This window comes from Stegostoma tigrinum, chromosome 1 (assembly GCF_030684315.1).
Source record: "Stegostoma tigrinum isolate sSteTig4 chromosome 1, sSteTig4.hap1, whole genome shotgun sequence".
NCBI classification, from domain to species: Eukaryota; Metazoa; Chordata; class Chondrichthyes; order Orectolobiformes; family Stegostomatidae; genus Stegostoma; species Stegostoma tigrinum.
In genome coordinates this window covers 61,147,213-61,160,173 of record NC_081354.1, presented here as the reverse complement: position 1 = coordinate 61,160,173, position 12,961 = coordinate 61,147,213, and the positions used below count along the sequence as shown (strand labels likewise).

Below are 12,961 nucleotides of genomic sequence, written 5' to 3'. Positions count from 1 at the left end.
CTTCCACGTCCCCTTGCCGGCCGGCTGGTCGTCCTGTAAGTGACAGTCGGCCAGCAGGAGGCAGTGGTCAGAGAAGAACACCGGCTCGACGCCGGTGGACCTGACCGAGAACGTCCATGACACAAACAGGAAGTCTATCCTTGAGCGGATAGACCCGTCTGGCCACGACCAGGTGTACCTCTGGGGCGTACACGTTGATCAGCCTCAGGGAAGCGTTCCTATTGGTGATGTCAGCCACTAGGAGGCGCCCCCCCACCACCTCCTGAACTTGTGAGATGGTCAAGTTGCGCCCCCGCAGCAGAATAGCCAGGCCCGAGGAGCGACAGTCGTTACCCACCGAACACATCGAAGGCCCACAGGTCCAGGCGCCGGACCATTTCCCGTACCTGCCGAGGTGCGGTATCCCGCACTCCTGCGGAAACAGGAGGTCCGCCTTGATGGTGGTCAGGTAGGCCAACGAGGACATACATCTTGCGGTTGACTTAACGCTGCGCACATTACTGCTCGCAACCCGTACCCCCATTGTGGGCAGTGACCGCAGTACCCTCCCCAAGTCCAAGGTCCAGCCCCTCCATCTGTCCCTTCATGCCCATTGCCCGGGCTAACTGCTGGACGCTCTCCGGGCTCAGGAAACCGTCCGTGCTCCCTTCCGGGTGGCATCCCCCCGTCAGCGGTGCGGAGGCAGGAGGGTCCGGCTCCGGGTCAGGCTGGGGACGCGCTGTTTCCTCCTTCCCGCCTGGAAGTTCCGTGGGGCCCGCCAGTGCTCCAGCGGCACTTGACTGGGTGTCGGAGGGAGCCTCAGGACGCCTCCCGTCACCTGGAAGCGGGGTGCTGCTTTCCTTCTCCCTCGAGATCTTTAACTTCTGCTTCGGGTGGGCCCTCTCCGAATCCCCCTCGTCAGAGGAGCTCTTATAGCCCCCCTATAGCTGCCTCTTCCCGCCTGATGGTTGCGGTTCCTGGCCCCGTCGACGCACCTTCTTCCTCACTTTCCGGACTGTCGTCCACTCCCCTGGGTCGCCTGTCGCCACCTCCATCGACTCCGGGTTGTCGGGGGGGAAATCGGAGCCTGCAGGGGTGCTTTGCTGGCCTCGGGCCCATCCTGCGGTGCTTGGCCCTCCTGCACATTAGTGGGGTCCTTGCTGGGCCCTGGTGCCTTCCTCTCCTCCGGGGGTCTGGCCCCGCATTGCCCCTGCCGGCGACCTGGGCGTAGGTGGTCCCCCTCCACGGGCATGCCCTATAGAGGTGGCCCACTTCCCTGTAAAGGTTGCAGCTTTTCTCTCGTGGGCAATCCTTTGCAAGGTGTCCCTCCTCCCTGCAGATGGTGGCTTTCCAATCAACCGCCACGTGACCTGACCTACCACAGGCATGGCAGACTTTAGGTTGCCCTGCATAGGTCAGGTAGCCCCTGCTCCCGCCGATCGCGAAGCTGGACGGTGGGTGTGCGACATTCCCGTCTGCGCCCATCCTCAGCGTCACCTTGACCTGCCTCTTACTCGTCCAGATGCCAAAGGGGTCCACCATGTCAGTTAGGTCCCCTTCCACCTTCACATACCTTCCAAGGAAGGTCAGGACATCAACTGCTGGCACATGTGGGTTGTACATGTGTACAGTCACCATACGGCTCCTCTGTGCTGGCATCACAAACAGTGGGACAGCGGTCAATACAGAGAGGGGGCCCTCAACTCCTTTCTCCTTGAAAACCTCCAGGAAGCGCTCGCAAAGCTTGGCACTCCGGAAGGTCACATCGTAAAAACCTCCTCCTGGGAAATCCTGCAGGCAGTAAATGTCCGCAGCAGCGAACCCACAACAGTCCAACAGGACCCTCTTCACGAAGAAGGTGCGGTCCACAGGTGCACCTTCATCCACCTTCTTTACGGAAACACGGATGGTGTTCCGGACCCCCTGACCTGGGGCACGAGCACTTGCCGCAGCCATCGTTGCAGGTTGGCTGCTCCCCTGAACCAGCGTTAGGCCGAAGCCAGCATTAAGATCCACTGGTCGCAAGGGTGCACAGCCAACCCGACGTCCTCCTTTCACCTCCAAGACTGCACTCTCGTCCTCTCAGTCCACAAGAGAGTGGGTCTTTATTGTGTTTGAGATGTAAGCTGGTTCACTGAGCTGTAAGGTTTGTCCCCAGATGTTTCATCACCATTCTAGGTAACATCATCAGTAAGCCTCCAACAAAGCACTGGTGTTATGGCCCGCTTTCTATTTATCTGGTTAGGTTTCCTTGGGTGGGTGATGTCATTTCCTGTGTTGGTGATGTCATTTCCTGTTCTTTTTCTCAGGGGATGGGAGATTGGCTCCAAATCAATTGATTTGGAGCCAATCTACCATCCCTGAGAAAAAGAACAGGAAATGACATCACCCACGCAAGGAAACCTAACCAGATAAATAGAAAGTGGGACATAACACCAGTGCTTCATTGGAGGCTCACTGATGATTTTATCTAGAATGGTGACGAAACATCTGGGAACAAACTGTCCAGCTCAGTGAACTAGCTTACATCTGGAACACAATAAAGTCCCACTCTCTTGTGGACCGAGAGGAGGAGAGTGCTGTCTTGGAGGTGAAAGGAGAATGTTGGGTTTGCTGTGCACCGTTGCGACCAGTGGATCTTAATGCTGGCTTCGGCCTAATGCTGGTTCAGGGGAGCAGCCAACCTGCAACGATGGCTGCGGCTAGTGCTCGTGCCCCAGGTCAGGGGGTCTGGAACACCATCTGTGTTTCTGTAAAGAAGGTGGATGAAGGTGCACCTGTGGACCACACCTTCTTCGTGAAGAGGGTCCTGTTGGACTGTTGTGGGTTCGCTGCTGCGGACGTTTACTGCCTGCAGGATTTCCCAGGAGGAGGTTTTTATGACGTGACCTTCAGGAGTGCCAAGCTTTGCGAGCGCTTCCTGGAGGTTTTCAAGGAGAAAGGAGGTGAGGGCCCCCTCTCTGTATTGACCGCTGTCCCGCTGTTTGTGATGCCAGCACAGAGGAGCCGTGTGGTGACTGTACATATGTACAACCCGCATGTGCCAGCAGTTGATGTCATGACCTTCCTCGGAAGGTATGTGACGGTGGAAGGGGACCTAACTGACATCGTGGACCCCTTTGGCATCTGGACGAGTAAGAGGCAGGTCAAGGTGACGCTGAGGATGGGCGTGGACGGGGATGTCGTACACCCACCATCCAGCTTCGCGATCGGCGGGAGCAGGGGCTACCTGACCTATGCAGGGCAACCTAAAGTCTGCCATGCCTGTGGTAGGTCAGGTCACGTGGCGGTTGATTGGAAAGTCACCATCTGCAGGGAGGAGGGACACCTTGCAAAGGATTGCCCACGAGAGAAAAGCTGCAACCTTTGCGGGGAAGCGGGCCACCTCTATAGGGCATGCCCGTGGCGGGGGGCCACCTACGCCCAGGTCGCCGGCAGGGGCAATGCGGGGCCAGACCCCCCAGAGGGGAGGAAGGCACCAGGGCCCAGCAAGGACCCCACTAATGTGCAGGAGGGCCAGGCCGTGCAGGAGGGCCCAGCACCGCAGGATGGGCCCGAGGCCAGCAAAGCACCCCTGCAGGCTCCGATCACCCCCGACAACTCCGAGTCGATGGAGGCGGCGACAGGCGACCCAGGGGAGTGGACAACAGTCCGGAAAGTGAGGAAGAAGGTGCGTCGACGGCCCCAGGAACCACAACCCTCTGGCGGGAAGAGGCAGCTACAGGGGGGCTATAAGAGCTCCTCTGACGAGGGGGATTCGGAGAGGGCCCACCCGAAGCAGAAGTTAAAGATCTCGAGGGAGAAGGAAAGCAGCACCCCGCTTCCAGGTGACGGGAGGCGTACTGATGGCTCCCTCCGACACCCAGTCAAGTGCCGCTGGAGCACCGGGGGGGCCCCCCCCGGAACTTCCAGGCGGGAAGGAGGAATCAGCACGTCCCCAGCCTGACCCGGAGCTGGACCCTCCTGCCTCCGCACCCCTGATGGGTGGATGCCACCCGGAAGGCAGCACGGACGGTTTCCTGAGCCCGGAGAGAATCCAGCAGTTAGCCCGGGCAATGGGCATGAAGGGACAGATGGAGGGGCTGGACCTTGGACTTGGGGAGGGTACTGCGGTCACTGCCCACAATGGGGGTACGAGTTGCGAGCATTAATGTGCGCAGCGTTAAGTCAACCGCAAGATGTGTGTCCACGTTGGCCTACCTGACCACCATCAAGGCAGACCTCCTGTTTCCGCAGGAGTGCGGGATACCGCACCTCGGCAGGTACGGGAAATGGTCCGGCGCCTGGACCTGTGGGCCTTCGATCTCGTCGGGGGGTAACGACTGTCGCTCCTCGGGCCTGGCTATTCTGCTGCGGGGGCGCAACTTGACCATCTCACAAGTTCAGGAGGTGGTGGGGGGGCGCCTCCTAGTGGCTGACATCACCTATAGGAACGCTCCCCTGAGGCTGATCAACGTGTACGCCCTAGCGGTACGGAGTGAGCGGTTGGCCTTCCTGCAGCGGCTTCCACCCCTGCTGGCTATGTCCAGGCCGGTCATCCTAGGCGGAGACTTCAACTGCATCATTGATGCAGATGGGAGATCCGGCTTGGGGACAGCGGGTGGGGGGAGTCAACTGGACGTCACGTCCAGATTCCTGATGGGCACGGTGAATGACGCCAAGCTGCTCAACGTCTTCAGCACCCCTGCAGACGGAGCGCAGCAGAGGTACACCTGGTCGCGGCCAGACGGGTCTATCCGCTCAAGGATAGACTTCCTGTTTGTGTCACGGACGTTCTCGGTCAGGTCCGCCGGCGTCGAGCTGGTGTTCTTCTCTGACCACTGTCTCCTACTGGCCGGCTGTCACTTACAGGACGACCAGCCAGCCGGCAAGGAGACGTGGAAGCTCAACACGATTCTGTTGACCCCAGAGAACGTCGAGGAGCTTAAGAGGGATACGCCGGTTGGAGAACCGTGAAACCCCTCTTTGAGTCTCCAGGCGACTGGTGGGAGACGGTGAAGGAGAACATCAAGAGGTTCTTTGTCCTCAAGGGTGTTCAGAAGGCGGGAGAGAGGTGGGGAAAGCTGTCGCGACTCCAGAAAAGGGTGCAGAACCTGCTCCTTCTGCAGTTGATGGGGGTCGATGTCACGGAGGACCTCCACGAGGTGAGGGGCCAGCAAGCCTCGCTCTTCGCCGCGGAGGCCTCCCGGATAATCTTCCGGTCCAGGGTCCACTCCGTGGAGCAGGACGAGACGTGCTCGCGTTTCTTCTTTCAGAAGGTGCACAAAGAGAGCTCTGTGCTTAGCCGGCTGAAGGAGGACGACGGCTCAGTGACGTCGTCTCGGCCCGACATTTTGAGGATCAGCAGATCATTCTATGCCGGACTGTACGACACGAAGCCCACGGACAGCACGGCCTCCGAGTCGTTCCTGTTGTCTATCATGGAGGTCGTAGATGACGGCACAAGGGAGTGGCTGGACCGGACGATATCCCTGGACGAGCTGTCCAGAGCCCTCAAGTCCTTGGGGAGGAATAGGACTCCCGGAAGCGACGGCTTACCGGTCGAGCTGTATTGCGCTCTGTGGGGCCTGGTCGGCCAGGACCTGCTGGAGGTGTACGATAGTGCACTTCGGGCAGGGGAAATGTGCAAGTCCATGAGGAAGGGCATCATCACCCTCATTTACAAGAGGAAGGGGAAGAGGGAAGAAATTAAGAATTGGCGTCCCATTTCACTTTTGAACGTGGACTACAAAATCCTGGCCAAGGGCATAGCCAACCAGGTCAGGTCTGTCCTGGAGTCAGTGATTCACCCTGGCCAAACCTGTGCTGTGCCGGGCAGGAAGATCGCTGAGAGCCTCGCGCTCATCAGGGATACGATCGCCTACGTACAGAACAGGCGGGTGGACACCTGCCTCGTCAGCCTGGACCAGGAGAAGGCCTTCGACAGGGTCTCTCATGCTTACATGAGGGACGTCCCCTCCAAATTGGGGTTCGGGGAGGGCATCCGCAATTGGATCTGGCTGCTCTACGCCAACATCGTTAGCGCAGTCTCGATCAACTGGTGGGAATCAGACAGTTTTCCTGTTAGGTCTGGAGTCAGGCAGGGCTGCCTGCTCTCTCCTGCCTTGTTCGTGTGCTGTGTGGAGCCCTTCGCCACCTCCATCAGGAAGGACGTGAGCCTGAAGGGCGTGACTATCCCAGGCAGCGGAGGCCTTCAGGTCAAGACCTCCCTGTACATGGACGATGTCGCCGTCTTCTGCACCGATCGTCGGTCGGTGAGTAGACTATTGGACATCTGCGGCCAGTTTGAACTGGCCTCGGGTGCCAAAGTCAATAGGGGTAAGAGCGAGGTCCAGTTCTTCGGGAACTGGGACGACCGCTCCTTCATCCCCTTCACCGTCAGGACAGACTACCTGAAGGTGCTGGGTGTTTGGTTTGGTGGAGCTGGGGCGTGCACTAAGACTTGGGAGGAGCGTATCGCCAAATTGAAGCAGAAGCTGGGCAGGTGGACGCTCCGGTCCCTCTCCATCGCAGGTAAGAACCTGGTTGTCAGGTGCGAGGGGCTTTCGGTACTGTTGTATGTGGCGCAGGCCTGGCCTATTCCCTGGACCTGCGCCACTGCGGTCACCCGGGCCATCTTCCACTTCATTTGGGGGTTGAGGGTGGACTGGGTCCACAGGGACAACATGTACAAGGACTTGGGGAAGGGGGGAAAGGGCGTACCAAACGCCACCCTCGCCCTGACGGCTACCTTTGTGTGCGGCTGCATCAAGCTGTGCATAGATCCTCAGTATGCAAACACCAAGTGTCACTACTTACCGAGGTTCTACCTGTCCTCGGTGTTGCGAAGGATGGGCCTGGCCTCGTTGCCGCGGAACGCTCAGAGTAGTTGGACCGTTCCGTACCACCTGTCCTTCGTGGAGAAATTTTTGAAAGGAAACACCTTTGACCACAAGGCCGTCAGGCAGTGGTCAGCACGTAGTATCCTTGGGACCCTTCGGGAAAAGGAGAGGGTGGATCCCGTCGTGTGGTTCCCCACGCAGACTGCCAAAGTCGTTTGGCAGAATGCCTCATCGCCAGAACTTTCAAACAAGCACAAGGACATTGCTTGGCTGGCGGTGAGAGGGGCTCTGCCAGTGAGATCCTTTATGCATGCCCGGAATCTCTGCACCACCACACGCTGCCCTCGAGGTGGCTGCAGGGGGGGACGAGACTGTCGATCACCTCCTTCTGGGGCGTGCCTACGCGCAGGAGGTCTGGAGGGGGATGCAGTGGTATTTGTCGAGGTTCGTCCCGAGCAGCTCCGTGACGCGGGACTCCGTGCTCTCCGGGCTGTTTCCGGGGACGCACACCGAGACCAACATCAACTGCGCCTGGAGGACCATCAATGCGGTGAAAGACGCTCTTTGGTCTGCCCGCAACTTGCTGGTCTGCCAGCTGAAAGAACTGACCCCGACCGAATGTTGCAGACTGGTGCATTCCAAGGTTCAGGACTACGTGCTGAGGGACACGCTAAAGCTTGGGGCAGCTGCTGCCAAGGCACGGTGGGGAAAGACCACGGTATGAAACCCCTCGTCCAAAATGGTAGAAAGGGCCCTATCTGGTAACTGGGCCCAGCTGGCACCTTCCCCAACTGGTCAGGGGGCCAATGGAGACTGTGCGGGTTGATGACTGCCGGGGTATTTTCTTTGCTTTTTTTTCCTTTAGTTGGTGTATGTACCCCCTGGGCAACCCAGAGCGGCCTGCATGACTGGGTAGGTGTGTAAATATGTTTTTTTTTGTACATCTTATGAATAAAGTATATTTTTTCAAATTTAAAAAAAAGTGACGCAACATCTGAAAACAAACCTTCCAGCTCAGTGAGCAAACTCACATCCAGAACCTCAACCTGAGCTACAAATCTTCTCAAAACTCGCTAGAATGTAAGTCTCTTTAGAGGCAGTGCAGAGGTTTATTAGATTGATGCTTGGAATAAGTAGGTTGTTTTATTGACTATTTATTTTTTCACATTTCTTATTTGTTCCCGTTTAGAACAGCAAGGGATGAGTTGAAGCGTAGAAGATCCTGAATAGTTCTGGAAAAGTGGGTATGGAAAGAATGCTAGATTTTGTGGGTCAGTCAAGAACTAGGTGGGTGTTTTAAAATTAGTGCTTATCCTTTCAGGACTTCCTGCCACAGGAAGATCTGTAGCTCGGATTGCTGTTGGAGTTTGTTGGTTGGTTTGCTGTGCTGACTGGTTCTCATGCAAATATTTTGTCTCCCTTCTGTTGTGTAGCCTCCACTGAAGCGCTGTTGTTCTGTGAAACTCTGGATTAATATGGTCCAGTCTGTCACAGTGGGCAGTCTTGTTTCTAGTTTTGTACTAAAGTGCTATGTAGATGGGGTCTATTTCAACAATGTTTGTTAATTGCATCCGTGGTTTCCTGACAAACAAACAACACCAAGAAGACATTGTATGCCCCAATAGACTGGCCACCATACTCTGTTAAAAACACATCAGAACAGACTAGAAGACTTCTACAACCTCTTGAAATAAGGATAGCACCCAAACCAGCAGCCACACTTCGCCAGTTATTCTCAAAGATGAAAGACGCCACAATGAGCAGGGAAAATGTGACATATAAAATACCATGCAGCAATTTCAAGAAACACTACATTGGGCAATCAGTAGGAAACTCGCCACCAGGATACGTGAACACCAATGTGCACCAAAACAGCACGACCAACTGTCCCTCATTTCAATACCCACTGACATAGAAAGGCATCAATTTGACTGGGACAAAGTTACAGTACTAGGACAAGTGAAATGCAGACCAGCACAAAAATTCTTGGAGGCCTGGTTTTCAACCACCGATGCAATTAACAAATGTGTTGAAATAGACCCCATCTACATACCACTACAGTACAAAACTGAAAGCAAGACTGCCTACCATGACAGACCGGACCATATAAATTCAGAGCGGGACACAACAACAGTGCCTCAATGGAGGTTACAGAGCACTGACAATGTTACCTAGAAGAGAGATGAAACGTTTTCATGAAAACCAGTCAGCTTGGCAAACCAACCAATGAACTCCAACTGCAACCCGAGCTACAGATATTCATTAAAACGTAAATGATGAAAGATTTAGAGTGGAGCTAACAGGCAATGTTTTCACAAGGTGGTGTATGTATGAACTGAGCTGCCAGAGGAAGTGGTGGAGGCCGGTACAATTACAATATTTAAAAGCATCTGGAAAAATACATGAATACAGCGGGTTTACACAGATGCTGGCTAATGGGACTAGATTAATTTACGGTATCTGTTCAGCATGGTCAAGTTATTTCAAAGGATCTGGTTCCCTGCTGTATGACTGTTTGGCTCGAATGCAACTTCATTAATGATCTAAGAAAACTGCAGCTGAACCAGCGCAAAGTGAAAGCTATGCTCAGGGCTGGCAACTGTTGAGTGTTGAATTGCTCAATAAAAGGAAGACAACCACAGAGAATGAGATTTTAAAAACAGGAAACACAGAGGATAGATTCTGACTATTTTGCCAATAGGGAGATTGATTTTTAGACAACCTCCAAGAGACTGAACTGCTTTGCTTTGCTCTCTTTCTAGTCCCTCTCCAGTTACTAAGGCCTGGTATCCATTGTTTGAATCGGTTGGTTGAACTGGAAAATTACAATTCTTTTATTTTCTTTTGAATTCATCTCTTAGCTGTGCCTGTTTTGTGAGTACTGCTCATGATCAAAGATTGGGCTTTAGATTTTAGATATTAGATTACTTTGTTGGTTTTCTGCTAAAGTTACATTATTAATGATGCAATTTTTGTTTAAGTTGTAAAATTTTGGTGTCCAAGATCTGTTATTCATAAAGCTTGGTTAGGAACATGTGAAAAATTCTGAGGATCTTTGAATGATTTAGTTTCACCGAGTTGTGAAGCCAGTGATGGTGACGCTGATTTGCTTTGGCTTGCATTTCCACATCATACCCTTCTTCATTATCCCACTGAACTCCTTTGTTGCCTCTGATATCAGAGTGACTAACTTTTCCTAGTTATGAACTAGGAAGATCAATCTTCAGTCTTCTCCCATTTATAAACTCTGCACCTTCCATTCCACCTCCTTAACTGCAGTCTCCAGTACACCAGACTGGTCACAACATTAACCTCTTATTTAACATCAAGCTCTGTTTCTGAAACTTTATCCACTGCATTACTAAGACCATCTACTTTGTCCTTCACAATATTGCCCAATGCTATACTCTACTTCCCTTATCTGTTATGCCTGAAAATCAAAACTCTGATCTCTTTATTTTGAGCCAGATTTGAAGTGTAACAATGGTCCAGAATTATGAATTATTACAAGGCACTTACCAGTTTATTTAGGGAGTAGACTGTAACTAGTGACCAGTCATACATTCCTAAACAATGTACAACTGCAGGACCTTTTAGAGGATCTTTCACAATGTCTGCCAATGTCAGGAAGTCATATTCAAACAGCCGTTTACAGCGAAGGAAAGTCAACTCACGATATTTCTCAACAGACATATCTTCTCCAGGTTGACGAGCAAAAAGTGGGTCATTTTCGAGAATTCTAAAGACATTGTGCTGGTGATGGAAAAGTGAGAAATAAATTTCTCTTCCTGTTGCAACAGTTCCAATGCAATATATAAACAAAATTATGTTGTCAATTTTGAGCTTCAGATTGCCAATGAAGCTACTAAAAAGAACTACATGATAGTTGTCAGAAATTCAATATCACTGATTTATTAAAAAGAAACTTAATAATTTAATCAGAGTAAGCAATGATTTCACACATCGTCAAACTCAAATGTGATATCACCATGTTTAATGACAAAGCAGTACAAAAGACTTCTCTCAAATGTGAAGTATAACATTTTCAAGAACATTGGATGTGAGCTACAAATCTTCTCAAAACTCGCTTTCAAGAACAGTTCCTGCTGATTTTTTTATATAAAAATCAGGAGTGACAAAAATTGATGGGAATGAAGTTGAGTAATGAAAATCACAGAATCCCTACAGTGTAGAATGAGACCACTTAGCCCAATAAGTCCACACTGACCCTCCAAAGAGCATCCCACTCAAAACCATCCTCCTACACTTTCCCTGTAACCCTGCATTTTCCATGGCCAGCACACCTAACCTACACATCCCTAAATCCACAGGCAATTTAGCACAGCCAATCCAACTAACTGGCACATCTTTGGATTGTGGGAGGAAACTGGAACAATTGGCAGAACACCATGCAGACATGGGAGAACGTGCAAACTCCACACAGGCAATTACCTGAGGGTGGAATTGAACCCTAGTCCCTGTTGCAGTGAGGCAGCAGTCTAACCGCTGCACCACCATATTGCCAGTGATGCAGTTTGACAAAATCTGGGCTTTTACAGGTTGTTGGTCCATTGTCTAAAGTAAAATAGAAATTGAGCTGGTAACATGAGAGGATTAACAGAAACAATTCTGCATCTACACTCATCACTTCATTTGATGTTCGATGTCACTTTAGAACGTAGAACATTCCAGCACAGGAACAAGTCCTTTAGCCCATGATGTTGTACTGAAAGTGACACAGAATTAATCTAATCCCTTCTGCCTGCCCTTGGTCCACATTCCTCCATTCATTGCATATTCACGTACTTATCAGAAAATTCCTTAAACACACCTATCACACCACCACCACCCCTAGCAGCATATTCCAGACTCTTATCACTGTGTAAAAAACCTGCCCCTTTGAACATTATTCCTCTAACTATAAATGCATGCCCCCAAGCATCTGACATTTCAACTCTGGGAAAAAGATTCTATTAATCCAATCTGTGCATCACAATTTAATAGACTTCTGTCAAGTCTCCCCTCAGCCTCCACCATTCAAGAGAAAACAACTTGAGTTTTTTTCTAGCCTCTTCTTTTGGCTTACTGCCTGGATAACAGGTTATCGCCTGATAAACCTCTTCTGCACCCTCTCCAAAGCCTTCACATTCTTTCTGCAATGTGAGTACCAGAACTGAGTGCAATACTGTAAATTCAGTCTAACCAAAGTCTTATAAAGCTGCAGCATGACATTCTGACTCTTGTACTTAATGCCCTGACTAATAAAGGCAAGCATGCCATACATCATCTTTATCACCTTATCTACCTGTGTGGCCACTTTCAGGGAGCTATGGACTTGAAGCCTAAGATCCCTCTGTAAATCAATGCTGTTCAGGATCCTGCTGTTAGCTGCATATTTGGCCTCCCAAAGGGCAGAAACTCACACTTGTCTGGATTAAACACTATCTGCAACTGACCTATATGCCACTGTATGCTTTGACAACACTCTGCACTATCTGCAATTCCACCAATCTTTGTGTCATCTGTAAACTTACTAACTCACCCATCTACATTTCCAAAGTCATTTTTATATTTTTATCTATTTATCTATAGATATATAGTACAAATGCCTGTGAAACACCATTGGTCATGGACCTCCAGCCAGAATAAGCCCTTCCACCACTGCCTTCTGCTTTCTATGGGGCAAGTCAATTCTGAATCCAAGTCACCAAGTCACTGTGGATCCCATTCATCTTAGTCTTTTGAATGAGCCCACCATGATGGACCTCGTTGAAAGCCTAACTAAAATCCACGTAGTCAACATCCACTGCTCTACCCTCATCGGTCACTTTCATCGCCTCCACAAAAAATTCAATTAAGTTAGTAAAACATGACCTGCTCTGCAGAAAGCCACGCTGCCTGTTCTTAATTAGACTAAGCTTTTCCAAATGCATGTAAATGCTATTGCTGAGGATTTTCTCCAACAGCTTCTCAACTACCGAGGTGAGACCCACCAGTCCATAGTTTCCTGGGTTATCAACTATTTCCCTTCTTGTATAGAGGAACAACATTAGCTACTGACCAGTCCCCCAGGACTTTTCCAGTGACTAGCAAGCATATGTAGATCTTGGTCAAGGCTCCAGCAATATCCTCTCTTACCTCTTTCAATAACCTGGGGTAGA

General features: G+C 51.3%; 1 protein-coding gene across 3 annotated transcripts in view; it reads right to left on the bottom strand.

The window, feature by feature from the left end:
• The window catches only part of acox3 (acyl-CoA oxidase 3, pristanoyl), a 182,939-nt gene that overhangs the window by 158,940 nt on the left and 11,038 nt on the right, over positions 1–12,961 (bottom strand). For 2 of the 3 annotated variants that reach the window (XM_059645781.1, XM_059645786.1), the window contains exon 3: positions 10,320–10,553. In XM_059645781.1, coding sequence (XP_059501764.1) covers positions 10,320–10,553 — 234 coding nt within the window. Of the gene's footprint in view, positions 1–10,319; positions 10,554–12,961 lie in introns of those variants that run through there. The other variant, XM_059645790.1, reaches the window with a different exon arrangement.